This window comes from Syngnathoides biaculeatus, chromosome 15 (genome assembly GCF_019802595.1).
Source record: "Syngnathoides biaculeatus isolate LvHL_M chromosome 15, ASM1980259v1, whole genome shotgun sequence".
In the NCBI taxonomy this organism is placed as follows: domain Eukaryota; kingdom Metazoa; phylum Chordata; class Actinopteri; order Syngnathiformes; family Syngnathidae; genus Syngnathoides; species Syngnathoides biaculeatus.
In genome coordinates this window covers 18,867,646-18,889,833 of record NC_084654.1, presented here as the reverse complement: position 1 = coordinate 18,889,833, position 22,188 = coordinate 18,867,646, and the positions used below count along the sequence as shown (strand labels likewise).

The window sequence follows — 22,188 nt, the reverse complement described above, 5'->3', positions numbered from 1 at the left end:
CAGTCTGTTAATGCATTTAAATTATGGCAAATAATTTTCCGACTCTAAAAATAACTTAAATGACGATATCCTCCCCCAAATTTTTGTTGTTTTTTTTAATGTAAAAAAAAACCCCACAATATTGTATAAAATATCAATTCATCCATTTTATATGCTGTTTATTGTTATTTAAAAGAAAATAGATGTGCTCTCACAATTTCATGGGGGGACGTGTACTAAAAACAAATTGCACAGATTCATGTAATCCAAAACAGAGGCGGGATGCATTTTGGGAGATGTCAAGCCATGAATTTTTAAACACACTTTTTGCTTTTAATGAAAAAAAAATTGAGTGGTGAATCACATTCAGTGAAGTAGAATTATGGAAGTTTTTGTGCAAGCCGTGCTATTGTGTGCGGGACGTTTGCCAGAGATGATTGCACACCATGTAGGATTATCTTGGCGTGTTTATCTTGCGCAACCAAAAAAATAATAATAATTATACCAAATATATCAACTGTAGTTGATATAAAATGACTGGTGAGGGAAAAAAATCCTTTTAGAGAGAGAACAAGCATATAGTTTGCTTAAGTGAAGCATTAGCAGCACAGCCAGCCAATCACTGGCCAGTAGGCCCAGTGAGCCCGTGAGCCAATCGGCTGCGAGGAGGTTGTGCCCCCACCCTCCTGCTGCAGCAGAGAGGCTCGCATCCTTCATCACTGATGAACGGAGCCTGATCCTGGACGCGTTGCGATCGGAGGTGAACCGCAGGCGGCCATGAAGAGGCGACAGACGACCCCACAGGATGAAGACCCCCCCGAAGACGTCCTCCAGCTGCATCCTCACTCTTCTCCGTCGTCCTCTTCGTCATCCCGCTCTCCACTATCGGCCATGGCGGCCTCCGCGTCCGCCCTCCTGGCCCTGGCCTCGCCGGCCACCCGTCGCTCCATCTCGATGGGCGACTTCCGGAGGCTGACGGACGCCTCCGAGCCGGCGTCGTCCTCGGCCACAGCGCCGTCCTCCAAGCTGGTGACGCCGAGCTCCAGCATGGAGTTCGAAGCGGCCCGCCGCCGTCTCTTGGAGGTGGAGGAGCGGCAGCGGGTCGTACAGGAGATGGAGCGGAGGCTGGAGGAGCTCCGGGAAGTGTTCGTGCGCTCCGAGCAGGAGGTGGTGCTGCACGGGGAGCGTCTCGCCAGGATGACCGGAGCCGCGCAGCAGAGCGAGATCTACGTGGCCGAGGGCAGCCAGCGTCTGAAGAAGGGACTCAAGTTCAAGAAGCACCGACCTACCATCGTCTTCTCCTCCATGCTGGGACTCCGAACGTGCCTGCCTTGGCCCGTCAAGCTCAAGTAGGACCGAACCGCTGTCCACCGTCCGTGCTCGTTTGCTCTCGTACCCCGAGGCCGGTCCTTCGGATCTTTGGAGCGCACCCGCACAAAGGAGCCGAAGGGGCCGGTCGAATCCAAACGATGCTCTCGTCCTCGTTGTCATGGAAACCTTGCCGGTTTCTTTTTCAACGTTGTCGAGACTGCGTGGCGCTGCATGGATGACTCACGTATGGTGGCGCGAGTGAACCCCCCGTTTATCGCGGCGAATAGCCCACCCGTGACAGGCGAAAAATAGATAAGATTGTGGAACTGTTTTACCTCCACCCCCACATGCTTTAAACTACACAGTTTGAACAGTTCTACATAGTATTAGGAATACAAAATCAGTACAGGGAGTCCTCGATCTACGACTGAAATCCGTTCCTACAGTAGCGACTTAACTCGAATTTCGACTGAAGTCGGATTCCGCCATTGAAGTCAGAATTTACCTCGAAATACTTTGTATAAAAAACAAATACATTGAAATAAACAAGATGACGTACTTGGCGTTACTGCTGAGAGGTGGATGGAGAAGAAGGGGAGACTGCACTTAGCTATCGCGAGCTATCCAGAACCTGGTCCTCAATCCTCTCCATCTCGACAAGTATCAAAGATCCTTGTGTTCTAATCGTTGGAACCAACATGGGAACAAAACCCTTCACATGGACTCAAATTCAGGCTTTATCTTGAATAATTGTCACCACGGCCGACCGACTGAAACCTTGGTGGTGTTGCTGTCTCTCCTTTCTCCAATCTTTTTATGATTTTGAGCTTCGTTTCCATGCTAATGGATTTTCTTTTGGCTGGAGAAGCATTGGTAAAGGGCACAGCTTTCTTCTTTGGGGCGATAATGTCAAAAAAAGAGCGGCAAAAATGCCCAGATACTCCCGCCGCACAAACACGGACAAGAATTAGCCAGACAAAATGGCGGACGGGGGACGGGCGTTGTAAAGTCAAAACGTCTTACGTCGAGACTGTCTTAACCCGAGGACTCCCTGTACCATGTTCTGACTCTCTCGCTAGCACAGCTCTCCAAATAAGAAGCTTCAAGGTGTATTTTCCACTTCCATCAAACAAAAGCACATAAACAGTTTCAATTTTATCACCAAAACTCTTCAACCGAACCACCGATTAGCAAAAGTCACCGATCACAGTGCTAGCTTACGAGGCAAAATGCAGCAGAGCGACGAATAGAAATCAACATAAATGTGGCGGTAAATCTTGTAAATCCTCAAACCATTTGCCGGTTTGGCACTGGCCACACACAAACTGATTATTCTTGCTACTTAGTAGGGAATCTTCTCTGCTTTGTCTTTTTTTTCCTAAAATTATGCTACATCTAGTATTGTACAGCTCAGTGCTGCCTGCTACGTGGCTAAATAGTCTAAATTCGGACTTGCCTGTACACAGTAAAAATCTTGAAAAAACCAAAACAAAAAAAACCCCAAAAGCGATGTAGTGGGAGACCATTGTGTAGGAAAAGCTAACTGTCGCTATGTTAGCAAAGCTAACGTGTTAATACCTGGCAACACAGAAACAGAAGCTGTGCTTTCACGTCTCCATGATTCATGACGGGGAGGAGGAAAACCGAAACAAGCGGGCGGCGACGCCGCCTGCGGCCTGCAGTCTCCATGGCAACCACTGTTTGCCTGCCGGTCGCCACGCAGCGACACAGAATGTATCCAGTGAGCAGCGAACGCTTCGATCGAAAGCTTGATGGCCGTCAAATGCGACACATTTGCGAAGGCGTCAGCTATTTGTATTACTGTAAAATGCTTGCAATGTGGACACATACACAAAAATGGAATGTCCGCTTCATATTTTTATCAGCCGTAGATGATTTCAAATTGTTTCTTTGTGGGCACGAAACGCAGCGGACGCACCGCCGACGTCTCTCGGTGGCATCCGAAGGTCGAGGCTAACTGGCCTTTCGGCTCAGATTTCACGAGAAATCTATGGCGGGCTGCGTGAGTGCACGAGCGGGAAACTGGACATTATTAGACCGGCATTAATATTTTAGTTGCAGTCTTGCTATGATATGAGAGTTGTATGCCTCGCCGTCGCCCTTCTGGGCTGAGGGCAAATACGAAATGTGATGCGATAGACGATTAAGAGGGTGCGTGATTGGACTCCAGCGCATATGTGAACGCTCAAGACCAGATTGAAGCGAACTGATTTGAGATCGATTGAGGTCCCGATGCGGTTCTGCTTTAACTCCGCGGCAAAGTCAGCAACTTTCAATGGGAACTGCTCGGCGTTTGCTTCAAGTCATCAGACCGGAATTCTGCGGGGCAAAGTGGACACAAAGTGGACCAGATTTATTTTGCAGACCTGGAACGGACCTGAAAGAGAACCGGTTCCCTCCTCCAGAGCAGTTTGCCTAACCCAAAGCGGCCCAGGTCCACTTGGCTTCATATTACCTCATGCCGCGTCGGACCCGAAGAAGAGTTTCTCGGTCAGCATTTTTTTTTTGCAACCAATGTGAACGCTCCAACCGGACTCAGACCACTTTGAGACAAACCAAATCCCTTTCAATTTTCTCTCATTCAAGACCAACTTTTAACGTCACGAGCGTTATTTTCACTGTACGTGAAACGGGCCGTGTTTCCGTCTCCACTCTTCAAAGGGCTCAAAGGATTTCGACACGAGAAGCCGGTCGAGCGGAGGGCGGACATCGAGTTCTCATCTTCCCCGCCGACGACAGCCATAACGACCTTACGATTGACGACGTCTCCATTAGCATCCCGCTCTGCCGAGGGAGCGAGCGCCTGCTTGCCATTTTTACTGTGCGTGCTACTCAACAAGAATCGATGACGGGGGCTTCTATTACCCGCTAAGAGCTAGAGCAGGTTAGGCCTTATGCATAAATATGTACGCAAGGGTCCGCCATGTACAGTACGTGGAAATAATGTAATACAGTACAACTGGCGTATATCGCTTGCCGTCTGCCTTATGCGACATTTGTGCATCGGCAATGAGAAAGTTAGACAAATAAGATGTAAGACAACAATGCTGTTCCGTGTTTCTAGTTTTTAGGACTCTGCTTCCCAAAGAACTCAAGAATGAATGTACTGTACCGTATTTTTTTTTTTTTTCTTCTAGAAAATACACTAGTACCTGATTTGGAATCATTTTTTTTTTTATTTGGACCTCTGCCTGGCCAGATGCTATCATCACATCCATCCATTTTCCAAGCCGCTTATCCTCACAAGGGCCGTATTGGAGGGGCGCGGGAGGGACTCCGAATAGTAATACATGAATATTTATTCAGTTATATAAGTAAGTTTTCTTTGACATTTTTATGTCAACAGTTTTCACACAATTATTATTCGGTTGTAGATCACACAATACATTGATAAAACAAAGTACTTAGTTAGCATTGATTTTTTTCAAAATAAAATAAATACATATATTATATTTATAGAGATAAATTGCGGGAAATCAATTGATGCAAATATATTTAGGAAAATCCAACCATTAGTTTCAGACTGGCACGGAAATAGAAAAAAAATTGAAAAATTCCAAAAATTCTACGCGCATGCGCATTAATCCCTAGGGGACTTTTCAGCACGGGGGAGCGCTCAGACCGTTACACCGGCCAATCGCAGGGCACATCGAGACAAACAGACGCACTCACAATCACACCTATGGGCAATTTAGAGTGTCCAATTAATGTCGCGTGTTTTTTTGGGATGTGGGAGGAAAACGGAGTGCCCAGAGAAAAGCCACGCAGGGACGGGGAGAACATGCAAACTCCACACAGGTGGGTCCGGCATCGAACCCGGGTCCTCGGAACTGTGAGGCCAACGCTTTTACCAGCTGAACCACTGTGCTGCCTCCTCCAAATAGTAATACATAAATGCTATTTATTCAGTTATATAAATAAATAAGTTACTTCACACAATTATTATTCACATGTAGATCACACACTATAACACATTAATAAAACAAAGTACTTAGCATTGATTTTTTTTAACAAAATAAATACAATTGCGGGAAATAGATTGATACAAGTATATTTAGAAAAATATTATATATATTTGAAACCATACATACGTAGTCATTATATAGTCCTTATACAAACTTTGGCCATACAAAGGTTCATATGTATTTGGTTTAAATTTCATTACTGAATGTACTCTATGAATATTGTGTTACTTTTAAATTGCTGTATAATAATTTCCTTTAAGTGACAATTTGCTCTATATGACAATGTTTTGCCATCTCATCTGGCCCTCGTTTGTGTTCATATTCATAATTCAGAGCCTTAACGCCACGCTTCGCCGGGGCAACCGACCTTTACCACTTTTGGAAAACCAAGCTTCCTGCTGCAGAGAATGAATGTGGTGGTATTTTCCGCATACTTTTTTTTTTTTTTTGCAGACTCGCGTTTCACATTTAAAGCTGAAAAAAAAAATACTGTTTGACGATTTAGGCTCGGCGCCGTAATGTACGAGCCGAAAAGGATGTGTCGTTCGGATTAAACTGGCTTAATGATTAAAAATGTTATATAACATTCCAAGCTGTTTTTCTGAGAATTCTTAATTGTTGGTGGATTTACTACTTTTTTTTTTTTGGGTGTGTTTTTAATCTTTTTTTTTTTCCCGAGGCTCTTTGGTGTTGAATGCATTCAAAATCAACGTTAGATCAACAGTGATTTTTTTTTTTTCATTTTAAAATTTGCACATCACAGATGGCTTTTATACAGAAACGCGGATAACGCATTCGAGGCACACAACTAAATCCAAAGATGTATTCATGCTTGTTTTCCGCAGATTAGCACGGCATCCCGCGGTGTGTGTCGCCCACGCATTGACACTAAAATCCACCCGCGGCTTAGCGAGCGGGCCGATTGGCTATGAAGCAGAAGCGCTGCTGTTATTATTTGGCCTCGTTACATAAGTGACGGGTCGGAACGTCGCCGCGCCGGACCCTCGGTTGGCCGTGCTTGCGGAGGTGGCGTGCGAGGCAAGTGCAGCTGTCGGCTTGCAAAAACACGTCGGATTCGAGGAGCGTCTTTCTGTGCTTTGTGGCATGAAAGGGGAATTACACATTGGGGCTACATTTAATTGATTGGCAAAAGAGGATAGTGAGTCCCTGTCTCGCTGTGGTCAAACGTTGAAATACACGACAAATATTGTGGACATAATCCACCGGGTGCTGTCAAAAAAATCTTTTTTTTTTTTTTTTTTAAAGATGCAACAGCGGCGATAAAGTTAAGGGAAACAATTTTATATCCTATCTGGAATAAAGGAGCAATAAGATGACCTTGATTGACAAAGGGTACGATCACAGTCCCACTGTAGTTGTTACTAGAATTTTACGTGCATTCAGCGGGGTTATGATCATCCATCCAGCCCTCTTCTTTGCCGCTTATCCTCACAAGGGTCGCGGGGAGCGCTGGAGCCGAACACAGCTGTCAACTGCTTGCCAGCCTATCGCAGGGCACAAGGAGACAGACAACAGTTGTACTCACAAGCATATCTAGGGGCAATTTAGAGTTTCCGATTAATTTTTCATGCTTTTGGGAAGTGGGAGGAAACCCACGTGTGCACGGCGAGAACATGCAAACTCCACGCAGGCGGGTCCGGGATCGAACCTGGGACCTCACAACTGTGAGGCCAACACTTTCCAGCTGAGTCACTGTGCCGCTTTGGTTACGATCATATAGCCAGCAAATTCATTTTCGGGTTTTAATGATCTCAACTTTGTAAATTCAACATTTTTTAGCCACAGACAATTCATTAAAAGTTATTCTAAAGTGAAAATAAAGTAATTAAGTCATTATACAGTCATTACATGTACAGTAATTTCCACTGCGTTATCGGATTTTTACGTCATACACCATAAAGTGTTGCTGTATTTTCATCTTTTATGGACTTCTTTTAAACTACCTTGAATTATAGTAATTTACTACTTCTGTTGTCAGTAAATTACTGTAATTCAGGTTTATGGTACTATTAACACAGTGACATTTAGTTACTGTAATTTACATGTAACGTAACACACAGTTACTGTAAAAGTAACGGAATTTCTGGCCTACAAGCCACAACTTTTTTCCCACGCTTTCAACCCTGCGGTTTATGCGGTGATGCGGCTAATTTGTGCATTTTTTTCTAACAGCCGTAAGGGGTCACTCCAGCGGAAAACGTAAGAATGAGACCGGTGGAATATATGTGCCGAGGAAGTGACTTTTACCGGCCCTGTTAGCGCTCTGCTAGCCTGTTGCTGCTGTGTTAGTGGCATGTCTCAGTGATATTTACCGGTAAATTTTATTTTAACCGACCCTGCTAGCTTTAGCACTACGCTAGCGTTAAACTTTTTCTCTGTACCGTCTTTCTTTGCAAATATCTCGTGTTTCAATCCGGGTTTCAATGTGGGCACTTGCGGCTTTTACACAGCTGCAGCGTATGTATGTACCAAATGGTATTTCCTTTACAAATGTACTCGGTGAGGCTTGTAACCAGGTGCACTCTGTAGACCGGGAATTACGGTAATATGTCGTACTCTAAACTTCATTTACTGTAACTCACAGGCAGAAGTGTTGCCAGTAAGCTACTGTAAAAACCCTATCAAATGTCTAACAAGGCTCGCTTAAATTAAGCAGTCAGAATTAAGAGTCTTTTTTTGGAAAACTCATTTCAAGGCCACCATCGCAATTTCCACCTTAAAAGCAGTGCGCGCATTTCATTGAAGGACGCCGGCCGCACTGAATAATTGAATCGATTCATGCTCGTATCGAGCCCAAAACAAGCACTTAGCAGCGTTGCCCGTCTTTGTGCTTCTGCTCTGCTTGTGTTCAGGATTTGCGAGGACGGCAAACTAACTCGCACTGCACGCTGCTGACCCACAATATTAGGTACACCTCCGGTTAAAAAGCGACAAACGACACTTAAATGACAGTTTCTGCTTGCCAAATATTGCTGGGAATATTAATTCCTGAAAGTGTACAGGAGTACCTAATAGTCTCCAGCGTGTGTACGTCCATATATTCTGACTATACGGTGCTTTACTCGACACATTTAATGTGTATGAGCAACAACAAATGCAGCATTGAGCACAGTAAGAAACAGACTGTATTAAAAATTAACATTAATGTACAAGTGTATCTAATATGGCGGCGGGCGCGGCGAGAAGTACAAACACATGAAGATACATCAGTGGGCATTTTAGACAAGTACTGTATATACATCAATTAACATGTACAGTCATCTCCATGACATGAGTTACAAGTATTTTAGTTATATGTCAGTATATATATAAAAAAAAGGTTCCTAAATACCATAAGCTAATTACAATATGTACAATGAGTGCAATTGCATGTCTGTGCGGCACACACACTTCCTGTATGTTCACTGATGGCTAAGATCAATATCTATCCCTAAGGCTGGTTTTACATCGCATGGTCCAGATAAAACAATTATGAATTTTTGCACTTGAGGGGCACAATTGGGAAATTTGCCAAAGCAGCAAAAAACAACAAAAAAAAAACAGAAGGGGGGGGAGATGTATGGAAATGCGTATCTTCAGATTGGAAGTTGGCCTCTTCCAAATGTAACTGAAAGTCTGATCTGTATCAGCTATGGACCCCCATTATTAAAATATACTGACCAGGAACATACAGTGAAGAAAATAAGTATTTGAACACCCTGCTATATTGCAAGTTCTCCCACTTAGAAATCATGGAGGGGTCTGAAATTTTCATCGTAGGTGCATGTCCGCTGTGAGAGATAATCTAAAAAGAAATATCCAGAAATCGCAATGTATGATTTTTTTAATGATTTATTTGCCACGACCCATCTACAATGCTCTGACTGAGGGAAAGAGGTTGTTCCCACAAAATCTCACAATACATGGCCGTGGTCATCCTCCCCTTAATACGGTGCAGTTGTCCTGTCCCATGTGCAGAAAAACACCCCCAAAGCGTGATGCTACCACCCCCATGTTTCACAGTAGGGATGGTGTTCTTGAGATGGAACTCATCATTCGTCTTCCTCCAAACGTGGTTAGTGGAATCATGACCAAAAAGTTCAATTTTGCTCTTATCTGAACACAAAACTTTCTCCCGTAACTCTTCTGTATCATCCAAATGGTCAGTGGCAAACTTAAGACGGGCCTTGACATGTTCTGGTTTAAGCAGGGGAACCTTCTGTGCCATGCGTGATTTCAAACCATGACGTCTTAGTGTATTACCGACAGTCACCTTGGAAACGGTGGTCCCAGCTCTTTTCAGGTAATTGACCAAGTCCTGTCGTGTAGTCCCGGGCTGATTCCTCACCTTTTGTAAGGATCATTGAGACCCCGCAAGGTCTTTGAGGGTCAGAATTTTAGCTGATAGACAGGTGTTCAAATACTTATTTGCAGCTGTATCACACAAATCGCTAAAAAAAAAAATCATACAATGTGATTTCTGGATTCTTCTTTTTAGATGATCTCTCTCACATTAGAGATGCACCTACGCTGAAAATTTCAGACCCCTCCATGATTTCTAAGCGGGAGAACTTGTAATACAGCAGGGTGTTCAAATACTTATTTTCTTCACTGTATACTGACCAAACTATGACTCAGCGTTAAACAAAACTCCGGCATAAGCATTAAGTTGCAATTGGGCACTTGGACCATGTCGTGTAAATCCAGCCCAGCAGTCCCTTACCCAACCCTGTTAGTTGACATCTATTTTTGAATATTTTGAGGACCAGCAGCTGGCCTTTTGAGATGTGAACACCCATTTGCGAGGAATTTAGAGTTTAAAGTGCATTTAAAAATAAAAAAAAAAACAGGAGAGATTAGCTCGGCAAGTAATGCAAAGGTTCATTCGTGTATGGCGACTGCCGCACTTGTGAATGCAAACGTTTTAAACGACTGAAGAAAAGTTCAATATCAGGACTGAGGTGTTCATTATTTTTAAGACTTTTATATTCCTTGTTGACAATTTCAAATCACACTGTAGAGTCTTTGCCCGAGGGGGTGTCCAGAATTCGCTCACCGCGTTGCAGTTTTTGCGAATCCCCGTCGGAAAACAGCGTAAAAGTCCACTTGTCCACAATAACGTAATAAAGCCGGCGAGCATCCGGCGCTGGCCCGGTTCACAAACGTCTTTAATCTGCTACTTTCTGTACGTAGTTCACGGGGAAGGTCCCGCTCCTGGACGAGTCCCCTTCTATGTAACCAACCTGTTAAAATGGAAAAAAATATATTTAAAATATATTCAAACTATTGCACTACACATATTTAGTATAAACAAAATGAAATGGAAATGATATTGTTTTAAAGGAGTGCCTGTTTCTCAACTTTTGATAAAAACAACAAAACAACCTTGGGGTGAAGGAAGGTGAAGAGGTGGTAGTTGCACTTACCCACCAGTGGGGGTCAGTGGAGACCGTGACCACAATGGTCTCGTCTTTGAAAAAGGTCAGCTGCTCCGAATTGGCGGCTCGGCAGTCCGCTAACGCCTTGACCCGCTTCTGTTGGTGCCTGTTGCCCGAAACCTGCCAGGTAAATTAATAGAATGGGAAGAAGGAACCGGAAAAGGATGCAATTTTCATGATGAGACATTTGAAAAAAAAAAAAAATACACCATTTAAAAATAGTTATGGATATTTGGGTTTTGGCTTGAAATTTCCAGAGTGAACGTCAAATAATCACGAGATGACGAAAAATGGACCTTTCCGACCTGTAACTCACTCATACAGTGATAGCCAATCAGATAGCCGCTTCATCTTAACCCCTGGCTTGACACGCCCCTGCCGCCATGTTGTCCCACAAGCAAAAGTGGTTGTCAGTAGCGTGCGCTTGGAAAAGTTAATGTTCCCAAGGAAATGGTCCTCAGATGCACTCGGGGAATGTGCAATTCTGATGAAGCATAGATGCAAGAGAAATGTCTATTTGCCGATTTGTATCACATCGGACTTTTAAGACAGAGCACTGGATTCCATTACGAAACAAGTCAAACTTTTTCATCTGGTAAGTACGGTACTGACTGAGTTAATCACCACTGTTTAAATGTAGAAAATCGAACCTAACTCACTTACAAAGACTACAATGATATTACTCGGGATCTTTCCAAGTAAAAAGTACTCACCCTGCTTTACATGCGCAGTACGATTCCACGATTTTATCCTGTTGGATTTCAATATGAAGTTTGTGAGGCGTCAAACTTTTTTGCATCGATCGCCAACGTTTCACTGTAACTCTGACACATTGCGACTCCTGCTCCATTCAAAGTCTTAATTCCGTGTGCATATCGTTGCGTGAAATAGTTGAGATTTCTCTGCAGAACTTTCTTGGACAAGTCTGATGCATTTGGCAAAAAACATATCGCAATACTGTCTGGAATACGCGATAGAGAATCAACTTCAAAACTGTTCTGTTCAGTCGCCATTTTGGAAGCTTGTGGGACGTATCAACTGTCGCTAAGGAGGGCGGAGCTTAAGATCGCCAGTCGGAAAGGTCCATTGATCAACAGTAGCAGAAATGACTGTGACGGGAGGGCACACAAGTCGAAATCTTTCGAAATATTATTTGTTCAAATGCTTGTCATTCAGCTCTTTGATGGAGGAGCAAGTTGTGAAAAAAGTGCAGAAGCATCGAATAGACAGAAATGGAAAAATGTGAGTTATCGTGCCAGACATTTTCAGGACTTTTAAGGCTCAAGGGGCCATCCGTAGTGGTACCATAGCGTTCCGGCGTGGTCGGAGGGCTGGGGTGACACCCGGTGAAGAAGACGGGGCAACCGCCGCGGGTACCGGGCTGAGGCAGGTGGAATTCCCCGCCAAAGTACAATAGGGGTCCTCCTGGTTGCTGGTGGGAGACAACGAGGCACACTTGGCCTGGTTGCCTCCTCCGCTGCACGTGCGACGATAGGATGTGGTCTTCTCGGAACTGGAAAGAAGTTTGACGTCGGTCACAATAAGACGTGGCAAAAGTACTCACAGACAACCTGAACAATCTACTTCAGTACTTCCCACCGTCGGTCGAATTTATTGAGGACAAAGCTAGACTGAGTAGGTGACTTTAATCTACCTGACAGGTCCAATGTGGTTCTGGGAGGACGTGGAAGTGCTTTGAGAGGCGGAAGCAGTTCCGGCTTGCACTTCTCCGGAATGTCTGTGAGTCCTCAGCACGCTTCCCTTGTGCGCCTTTTGATTGTCTACACCCGGCGAAGGTGGGGTCTGTCGGGCCGGGGTCTGGGAACCGGGGGTGCCGGCGGACGGGTTCGAGGCACGTCTTGGGGGATTTTGGTTGGCTTCAATCGCCGTGACCGCGAGCTGAGGGTCGGAGCGACCTGAACGAATAAACGGGAGAGGATATGGAAAGTGAACGCTCGCTAGACAAGAACTGAAAGGTTTTAATCCTCAGATTCAGTTTTTACCTTTAGGGGTTGATTTCGCAGGCAGTGGCGGTGGCACTGCCAGGCCAGAGGGGGCACTGTTGGATGGGGGATTTCTGTAGAGGAACTCCAGGTTCTCGTAGGTCTGACAAGGTCTGTTGCCGGGGTTACCACCGGCGCTGCTCAACACACTCCAGCGGGATCCAACACCTCCGTTTGAGGACACCGGAGACCGGTTCTTTGGTATTGGGCTCACCTGAAAGTAGGGGTTGAACAACTTTTGATTGTTTTGTAGTCAACGCCAAGGTGATGTTGAGTCGACATTGACTAATGGATTACATCACAAGTTTTTATTTTGATTCGCTCGATTAGTCTCGATTCGCTGTGCGCGCCTCGAAACAAAAGATTGCTGACTCACTCGGGCCTCAGTTGCACAGGCCCCACCCACTAACTCTTTCATCCAATCGCTAGCAGAGACTCACTCATCCAATCGCATTCTGAGAGCTGTACAGTCACCATTTGCGCAACTCCAACACTGTACAGGTAACACAACTACAGATCCTGCAGGGATTTCTGCCAGAGTTGAATAAGATCCGACTGTCTCTCAAACGCCGAAAGTGTCTGTGAGTCAGCCGTTGCGTGTTTGACTGACGGGAGAGGAACGACAGTTGGATGTTTTCTTTGACACATTAGCTGTTCAGTTTTACAATAAAAAGTTAGATATAGGCTTCACACTAAGCAACTACTGGCTAGTTGGAAGTCCAGCAGTCGGTTCGACCCTTATCGAGAAGAACAAAGCTAGATTTTAATCATTTTTGTTATTTCTCCATGCATATGTTGGAATAGTAAAGGACATGTGTGAGGTCAGCAAAACAGCGGTGAGATGTGCCGTAGGTGTGACAGAAGAATTTAAGGTGGAGGTGGGAGTGCATCAGGGATCCGTGCTGAGCCCCTTCCTGTTACGTTAGACTGGAATCCCCTTGGTTTGTCGGTTCCCTTGGTCCCAAACACCTTTTCTAATCTCCTTTCACTGTGGATAATGACACTTTCTTACCAGCTTCATCGAGCATTTTCACAAGGCATTTAGCTTTTGTTCTGGTAGTGATTGGCACATTCCGGATCAAAACACATTCATCTTTGGGAAGCAGAGCATGTCTCCTTCCTGAGCTGTGTGATGCCTGAAAATTCCCGTGTTGTTTGTACTTCCGTATAAATTTTTGAACAGAAGAACGTGGCACTTTCAAGCATCTGGAAATTGTACCCAAGGAAAAGCCAGATTTCTAGAGAATCACAATTCTTTCTTTGATTTCCTGGCTGATTTCTTTTGATTTTTCCCATGAATTCAAACAAAGAAGGAGAGTGTGGCCTTAAATACAACCCCAGGTGTGCCATCAATTAACAAACATTATCTGTTAACCTATCAGGAGCTTCCAAAGCCATGATGTCATCTGGGCTTCACTATGTTTTTTTAAAGACTCACTACTTTTTGTGTATTTATAATTAGAAATATGGAGGCATGCACTGGAAAGGAGAGGAATGGAGATGAGCTGAAGTAAAACAGAATATAAGTGCGTGAACGACATGGGCGGAGGGGGAAGAGTGAGGATCCAAGGTGAAGAGATAGCGAGGGTGGATGACTTCAAATACTTGGGATTGACAATCCAGAGCAATGGAGAGTGTGGTAAGGAAGTGGAGAAATGGGTCCAAGCGGGATGGAACAGTTGGCGGAAGGTGTCTGGTGTTCTATGTGACAGAAGAGTCTCCGCTAGGATGAAGGGTAAAGCTTATAAAACAGTGGTGAGGCCGGCCATGATGGACGGATTAGAGACGGTGGCACTGAAGAGACAACAGGAAGCAGAACTAGAGGTAGCAGAAATGAAGATGTTGAGGTTCTCGCTTGGAGTGAACATGTTGGGTAGGATTAGAAATGTGCTCATTAGAGGGACGGCCAAAGTTGGATGTTTTGGAGACAAAGTTCAAGAGAGCAGACTTCGATGGTTTGGACATGTCCAGAGACGAGAGAGTGAGTATGTTGGTAGGAGGGTGCTGAGGATCGACCTGCCGGGAAAAAGAGCGAGAGGAAGACCTTAGATGGAAAAAGATGACACGTTGTGGCGACCCCTAACGGGACAAGCCGAAAGGAAAAGAAGAAGAAGTTATTACTCCATGCCAGCATCATCTAGTGACAGGCAGAAGGGGTAAAGCTACAATAAACCTTTGCGTCTACTTTGCATGACATTTCTGGGGGGAGATGTGCTGTGAGATGTTTTCCCTCATGTAAAAATATTTGCCTTGGCTCGCTAAATGTAAAGTGCGGTGTGACGTTTACCCTCTCGTCCAGGTCGTCCTCGCTGTCATAGATTTCCTGAGCCGGAGTGTCCCACGCGAACTCCACATGAATCTGAGAGTTAAACTTCCCATTGTGAGCAAGCTCCAACTACAAACACACACACACACACACACACACACACACACACACAGCAAAAACACTCGATTCAAAATTGTGGGTTGGATTAAGGTTGCAAGCAATGGTTATGGTTTCAAATATGTATTTGGTGGCTCAAATTAGGGCTTCATGCAGGTTTTAAATTGAATTTCAAATGAGGGTTAAAGTTTCTAAATTAGGGTTTCAAGCTCAAGTGAGGATTTCAATCAAGGTTTACAGTTTCCAACACTAATTTGGGACTGAAGTTAGTGTTTTATGTCCTATTTTGAAATGATTTCATGCGTAATCTCAAGTAGACAAGGCGCCGGGAGGTCTCACCAGCTCAACGCATTGCGTGTGCTGCAGCCTCCTGGCGATATCAAGGGCAGTCTCGCCTGCAGAGTTCACTTAACAACAGAAAGATCATAATGAACATATTTTGCGCTCAACTGACCTTTGCGTGAAGACATAGAGAGGAAGTGGTACCTATGTGAAGCGTCGCTTTGGCTTTGAGGAGCAATTTGAGGGACTCGGGCTTGTGGTGGAGGACGCTGTAGTGCAGAGCCGTGTTGCCTTCCGCTGTCCTTTTCTCCAAGCAGTTGCTGTCGGGTCAGAAGCACCATTAAGATTCACTCTATTGGGGGTTTTAATGATGGCTTGGGAAAGGGGGGGCGTCTACATCAATAGGAAAAAGGGGTTAAAATCTCAATCGCGCTGTGTTGTTCAAAATTACATAGTGTAGAAGGGTTTGTTCACGAGTTGTGTTATCAGCGCAATCGCAAGCCGCGCATATGAAATGGTCCATCGGACACGGAGCACGCGTGCCGTTGCGTCTGACCTCTGCGTTTAGCACCGACCTGTTCTGGCACAAGAAGTCCACGATAGCCAGGGAGCTTCTTTCTTCCAGACGCACGGCCAGATGAAGAGGGGTTTCTTTCAGACCCTTCGTGGGGAAAAAACAAATATAAGGACGTGCAAATACATACTATGCAATCCGCTTGAACTGGTGTCGAGTGAAATAAAGTCCTTCCATCCGTCCATTTTCTTAGCCGCTTATCCTCACAAGGGCTGTCAACCAGCAGGAGGCGGGGTACACGCTGAACTGGTTGCCAGCCAATCGCAGGTCACGTCGAGACAAACGGCTGCACTCACAATCACACCTCGGGCCAATTTAGAGTGTCCAATTAATTGTTGCATGTTTTGGGGATGTGGGAGGAAACCGGAGTGCCCGGAGAAAACCCACGCAGGCATGGTGAGACTCCATACAGGCGGGTACGGGATTGAACCCGGGACCTTAGAACTCTGAGGCCAACGCTTTCCATCTGAGCCACCGTGTCACCATAAAATAAAGTCAAATAAATAAAAATAAATACAAGTTGCAAATGTTAACATATTGTTGAGGTGAATCAAAAGTCACCTAAAATTTAGGTGACCGGAGTCAGAATTGAGTCATGATTTAGGTCCTAAATCATGACTCAAGTCTGACTCTAGTCCAAGTCATGTGACTCCAGTCCAACCCCCTGACAGGAACACTTCTGATTTTGAATCACATCCAACATGAGATGGAAACCCGGTGCAAACATCAGCTGATAGTACGGCTTTCTTGTGCAACACCCCCCCCCCCTTCCCTTATAAACATCTAAACACTCCATACAGATTGATGCATGCTCATAAGACAGTAAGAAGATGAAAAACAATTTTTAAAAAAAAAGCACCACAGAGGGTTCTACACGAGTGTAACCCAACCAAGTTGTCTCATTCACCCTCGAGAGACGTGTACTCCGGCCTCAAAGCTGAAATAACAAACAGTATCCAACCAGTACAAACAAAGCGCACACCCACTTGTTTGACACTGAGCAGAAGGCATGTCGTATGCACTGTAGTTACGTTTGTAACTTTTAACACTCAATAAAGGCTAAGGTTAGTGACGGTTTTAAATACCGTAATTTTCGGCCTACAAGCCACGATTTTTTTCACACGCTTTCACAAACCCTGCACATGCACGTATATTTTGTAAACTTCCGGCCAGTCTCAAACATCCCCATCCATGCTTCACCATGTGCCATTCGACAACTTGTCGCTGAGTGTTCATGTTCGCTATGGACGTCTCAAAAAGACGAACACAGCGAACGTACATATATGTGTATATCTTTTTATCAACTTTTGTTTTAAGGTTAGGTTAGGGTTTGGTTGTAACGTATGTTAGCTCCATCTATGTAGAAGAAGGGGAACTATGAGACCGGGGGATTTCCCAGTAAGCCTCTGCTACATACCCAGAGTTCCCCTGTTATTAACGCATGCGTATTAATCACAAGGAGACTTTTCAGCACGGGGGAGCGCTCAGACCGTCACCCTGTTAGCACTGCACTAGCATTAGCACTGTGCTAGCGTGTTGCTGCTGAGTTACTGGCGTGTCTCAGAGATATTTACCGGTAAATTTTTTTAACTGGCGCTCTTAGTGTTAGCGCTAGCTTTAGCGTGGCGCTAGCGTTAGCATTAGCACTAGCGCCCTGCTAGCGTTAAACTCTTTCTGTGTACCGTCTTTCTTTGTAAACATCTCGTGTTTCACTGTGGGTTTCAACTTGGGCACTTGCGGCTTTTACACAGCTGCGGCGAATGTATGTACCTAACGTTATTTCCTTTACAAATATACTCGGTGAGGCTTGTAACCAGGTGGGCTCTGTAGCCCGGGAATTACAGTACACAACACGTATTTCTCTTTTTTTATGTACAGTAAACTTGCACTGAAAGTCACTAATAATCATGATTATAAGAGCAATTAAAAAAATGATGATTACTCTGGAAAATGCCTAAGATAAAGTATCCAATATTGTGTTTTACAACAATACTTAAGCAACGACGTCAATGATGTCCTCACCTGTCCGCCGTTCACCGACAGCGGCCTGGAAAGGTCCGCTCCCTCGGCAAAGAGCTGCAGCAGAGAAGTCAGGTCCCGGCTCTTCACGGCGTCGTACAGCAGGCCGGGTTCCGTCGCCTCCCTCCGCAGGACGTAGCGGCGCTCGGCGTACTTTGCCACAATGTACTCCTTTCTGGCAACCCTGGGAGGCCACATTTCCATGATTGGATTTGAAATCACGTTCCAGATGTGACGTTATCGGCGGTGAAAGGGACTCACATGTCACTCTGAGGCAATGGCTTGACGGCATCACTTGGAAGACCTGCTTCCATGATGTCGTTGAATTTTGTGTTGCCAATGCTGACAGCCAACTGTCACACACGAACACACAAACAATGCTCATATTAGTCTGTGGATTATTTCTAGTGGTCCCATATACTTCTTTTGTTATCATTATCAATGTCATTATTATCAACACTAGCCTTAATTATGACCTGCACATGCGGAATTTTTTTTGTCTTTCTTCATTCTTCCGGTTGCTGTTCATTCCTGGTCTATTTCTACTTGAAGTGGTAAAGTCTATTTTTTTCCCCACTTGAGGCCGCTGACAAAGGTGGTCTTTTTTTAACAGCAACACTTTGAAACAGTCGCCCCGTGCTTTCATCGCATCTCGGCTGCACTTTTATTTTGGAGTCAGCCAGTCCTTCCTTAAGTGGAAACTCATCATCTTGTCTGGTGCAGTCCCAATTTATGGACCGACCTCCTTGTGCAGATTAGACAAGCCCGTTTGCTATCCATTTTCAAACAGCACCATACTTGAGTGCTTATTAAAGTGTCTTTAATCGAGTTAATATTTTGTTTCTATGGAATTATATTCAATTGTCTTATTCGAACCATCTTTATTATCATGTTTAAAAACAAGGAATTTGTTGGAGCCACTGAAATACTACAGCAAACAAGTTGATTTAAGTTTGATTTCTATTCATGTACTTTTACTTTCTCTATAAATAGAAGCGATTTGATCAGAGTGTTGACGACAGTGCATTCTGGGAGTTGTCGTGATAGGACATCAGCTCGTGCATGACTGAGCGTGCCGTGGAATTTTTTTCTAGTTGTTGTTGATTTGCATTGTTGCAAGAGCAAATGAGGGAGCGCGGCACTGCACATGTTGTGGACATTTCTCGCTAGACTTGTTCTGTTTATCGTATTTTACGCACTATAAGGCACACCACAGTATAAGGCGCACCTCCAATGAATGACCTATTTGAAAACTTTTTTCCATATATAAAGGCGCACCGGATTATAAGGCGCATCGAATGGACGCTACAGTAGAGTGTGGGGTTACATTATGCATCCATTAGATGGAGCTGCACTCAAGGCTCAATATTGATCCATGTATAAAGTGCACCGGAATTTAAGACTTTTGAGAAAATTAAAGGCTCTTAGGTGCGCCTGATAGTGCGGAAAGTACGGTATTTGTATTGTGAACGCTGGTGATTGTCATCAAGAATTGGCTGAAGGTGCCATCATATTAATTGAAGCATAGTAGTACATGTACCTTTACGTGACATTGCTTGCTACTTTTGACTTTTTGGATTATTTCAATTCTCAGTTTTTTTCTGTTGTCCACAGCGACAAGTAACATAAATTATTAAAGAAAGGAGCGATCGTGTTAAAGCCATAGCGCACAGGTGGCAAACTCAAGGCCCGGGGACCAGATCTGGCCCGGCACATGATTTTATGTGACCCGCGAAGGCAAATTGCGCATATCAACGTCCGTGATTCTCGTTCAAATCTGTACGAAAATGTTAAATTGTCATCATAAATCACAACATTTAGGTATTGCGAGCGTTTTTAAGTTACCAAACATCAACAATAGCTGAAAAACCCGTTACCCTTGATTTCTGATTCCAAAAGTAATTCAAAAATTTCATGTGTCAATATGATGAGGGGATAAACGATTTTTATGGTTTCACAGTCACACCAGCCCGATGAGGCAAACCCGAACTACAATGTCGCCCGCGACAACAATGAGTTTGACACCCCTGCCATAGCAGTGAGGATGCTTTCGATTATCGTTTCCAGCCATTCAGTTTATTCCAAGTAATATCCATCCATTTTCTTCGCCGCTTATCCTCACGAGGGTCGCAGGAATGCTGGAGCTTATCCCAGCTGTCAACAGACAGGAGGCAGGGTACACCCTGAACTGGTCGCCAGCCAATCACAGGGCACATAGAGACAGACAGCCGCACTCACAATCACACCTTGGGGCAATTTAGAGTGTCCAATTAATGTTGCATGTTTTGGAGATATGGGAGTGCCCGGAGAAAACGCACGCGGGGACGGGAAGAACATGCAAACTTCACACAGGGAGGGCCGGGATTGAACCCGGGACCACAGAACTGTGAGCCCAACGCTTTCAAGTAATAGTATTACAACAATAGTATGACATCGTGTTGGGCCGGGCCCTTCCTTTTCCAACGCGTCTTCCCAAATATATCCATCTCGATTACGAAACAAGAGCATTCACACCCCAAAAAGGTATTTCACGTGTCAAGAGGGGCCACGCACGGTTCCCACAGCCTACTCCGAGTATGTCCTCAACGTACTTGAATCACAGCGCGTCACATGAGTCGTACCAGTAACTCAGAAGTGCTGAGGAGGTCCAGGGTCAGTGACTGGATCCTGGAATAGTGGACACCCAGCTCTCTATGGATCCCCGAGCATTCGATGCAGGTCAGAATGCCGAGATTGGTGGACAGCCATGTTGGATCTATGGTGAAATGAAGGGTCAAATAAAATAGATAAACAGACTTTCGCTGACTGAGTCAGAACAGACAAGATGAACATGACGATGGGAAGTTGGGATATATCCACAAAGACGTGTACTATGGCAGCATTGTTCTGCTCAAAACTCTAGCAAAATGATTTTTTTCCTTTTTCCGAGTGGCAGTACACGGTGTTTCAATCACCATATTTGTAGTGTGTATATTGTTTTTAGACCTGGTGCGCCGCAGTCAGCGCAGGCCTCGTTGCCGGGCATGTGGCGAAGTTCGCCGATGATGGATCTGGAAAGTTCCTGCAGGCCGCTGTCCTGGAGGTTGAGCTGGTCTCCTCCCAGTGCCGTGTTCAGGGCCTCCTCCTTACTGTTCTGGAGCACCGACACCCAGCTGACCAACACGCGCATTCATGCAATGTTATTTATTAAAGTTAAAAGAGCACAGCATAAAAAATGTCACTTAGCATAATGAAATTTACTTCATTTAGAAATTAGACAGGTCTATTCTGAGTAGACTCACAGAAAAGCCTAAAAAACATCCCCAAAAAGACACAGGTCAATCTTTTTGGTTTCACATGCCCAAGTTGTGGTTATTTGGGCCATTTCAAGAATTCCTTGTCATTGAGATTCTTGTCCAATTGCTACAAAGTTTCAATTCCTGAAGGTTTTAGCAAATCCAGCCTCTAAAGTTAATTTCACTGCGAAATGTGAAACTTGGTCACCATGTCCATATTAAGTCTTTTTTTTCCTTTCGGCTTGTCCCATTAGGGGTTGCCACTGCGTGTCATCTTTTTCCATGTAAGCCCATCTCGTGCATCTTCTTCTCTAACACCCACTCTCCTCATGTCCTCCTTCATATTTCAACATATTTCCATCGCTATCCTTCATCACCTTTACTTGCTGCACATCCTTCCAATCTCTATCCCTCTATCTGGCCAACGTGTAGAGATCTTTTTCTCCCTCTTTCGTATCCAACCTGGCGTACATGACGTCACATGCCTCTTGTTTAGCCTTCGCCACCTCTAGCTTTGCCCTACGTCGCATCTCAATGTATTCCTTCCGCCTCTCCTTAGTTCTCTCCATGTCCCACTTCTTCTTCGCTAATCTCTTTCCTTGGATGACTTCCTGTATTTTGGGGTTCCACCACAACTTTCCTACCAGAAGGCACCCCAAGTACTCTCCTGCCTGCCTCTGTAAGTACCTTGGCAGTCGTATTCCAGTCTTCCTGTCCATCTAGAGCCTGTCTCACCTCTTTCCGAAAGGCCACACGACAGTCTTCCTTCCTCAACTTCCACCACCTGATTCTCTGCTCTACCTTTGTCTTCTTAATCTTCCTCCCTGCTACCAGAGCCATCCTACACACCACCCATCCGATGCTGTCGAACTACACGCTCTCCCACCACAACCTTACAATCAGTAACCATCTTAAGTACGCCCACAAAAAAGTCTCAA

The 22,188-nt window shown here is 44.8% G+C and overlaps 2 protein-coding genes across 3 annotated transcripts in view; one reads left to right on the top strand and one right to left on the bottom strand.

Annotated features, from left to right (window-relative positions):
- The first annotated feature begins 756 nt into the window (after positions 1 to 756).
- On the top strand, positions 757 to 2,352 carry LOC133513510 (TMF-regulated nuclear protein 1-like). Its single transcript, XM_061844372.1, has one exon. It carries the CDS (start codon positions 757 to 759, stop codon positions 1,330 to 1,332), a length of 576 nt encoding a protein of 191 aa, XP_061700356.1. The 3' UTR covers positions 1,333 to 2,352.
- Positions 2,353 to 5,910: 3,558 nt separating this feature from the next.
- The window catches only part of asap3 (ArfGAP with SH3 domain, ankyrin repeat and PH domain 3), a 40,261-nt gene continuing 23,983 nt past the window's right edge, over positions 5,911 to 22,188 (bottom strand). Inside the window, exons 14-27 of one of the 2 annotated variants that reach the window (XR_009798439.1) lie at positions 20,961 to 21,127; positions 20,597 to 20,730; positions 18,237 to 18,328; positions 17,979 to 18,159; positions 15,958 to 16,043; positions 15,587 to 15,702; positions 15,440 to 15,507; positions 15,005 to 15,112; positions 12,718 to 12,931; positions 12,369 to 12,630; positions 12,020 to 12,227; positions 10,703 to 10,834; positions 10,333 to 10,519; positions 5,911 to 6,781 (exon numbers count right to left, since the gene is read on the bottom strand). Coding sequence is in view for 1 of the 2 variants with exons in the window: in XM_061843884.1 (XP_061699868.1) it covers positions 10,445 to 10,519; positions 10,703 to 10,834; positions 12,020 to 12,227; positions 12,369 to 12,630; positions 12,718 to 12,931; positions 15,005 to 15,112; positions 15,440 to 15,507; positions 15,587 to 15,702; positions 15,958 to 16,043; positions 17,979 to 18,159; positions 18,237 to 18,328; positions 20,597 to 20,730; positions 20,961 to 21,127 (1,843 nt within the window). In the remaining variant the exon portion in view is untranslated. Of the gene's footprint in view, positions 10,520 to 10,702; positions 10,835 to 12,019; positions 12,228 to 12,368; positions 12,631 to 12,717; positions 12,932 to 15,004; positions 15,113 to 15,439; positions 15,508 to 15,586; positions 15,703 to 15,957; positions 16,044 to 17,978; positions 18,160 to 18,236; positions 18,329 to 20,596; positions 20,731 to 20,960; positions 21,128 to 22,188 lie in introns of both variants that reach the window. The other variant, XM_061843884.1, reaches the window with a different exon arrangement.

Excerpts from the sequence above, each read along its gene's own strand:
- LOC133513510 (XM_061844372.1), top strand. The coding sequence starts at position 757 with ATGAAGAGGCGACAGACGACCCCACAGGATGAAGACCCCCCCGAAGAC.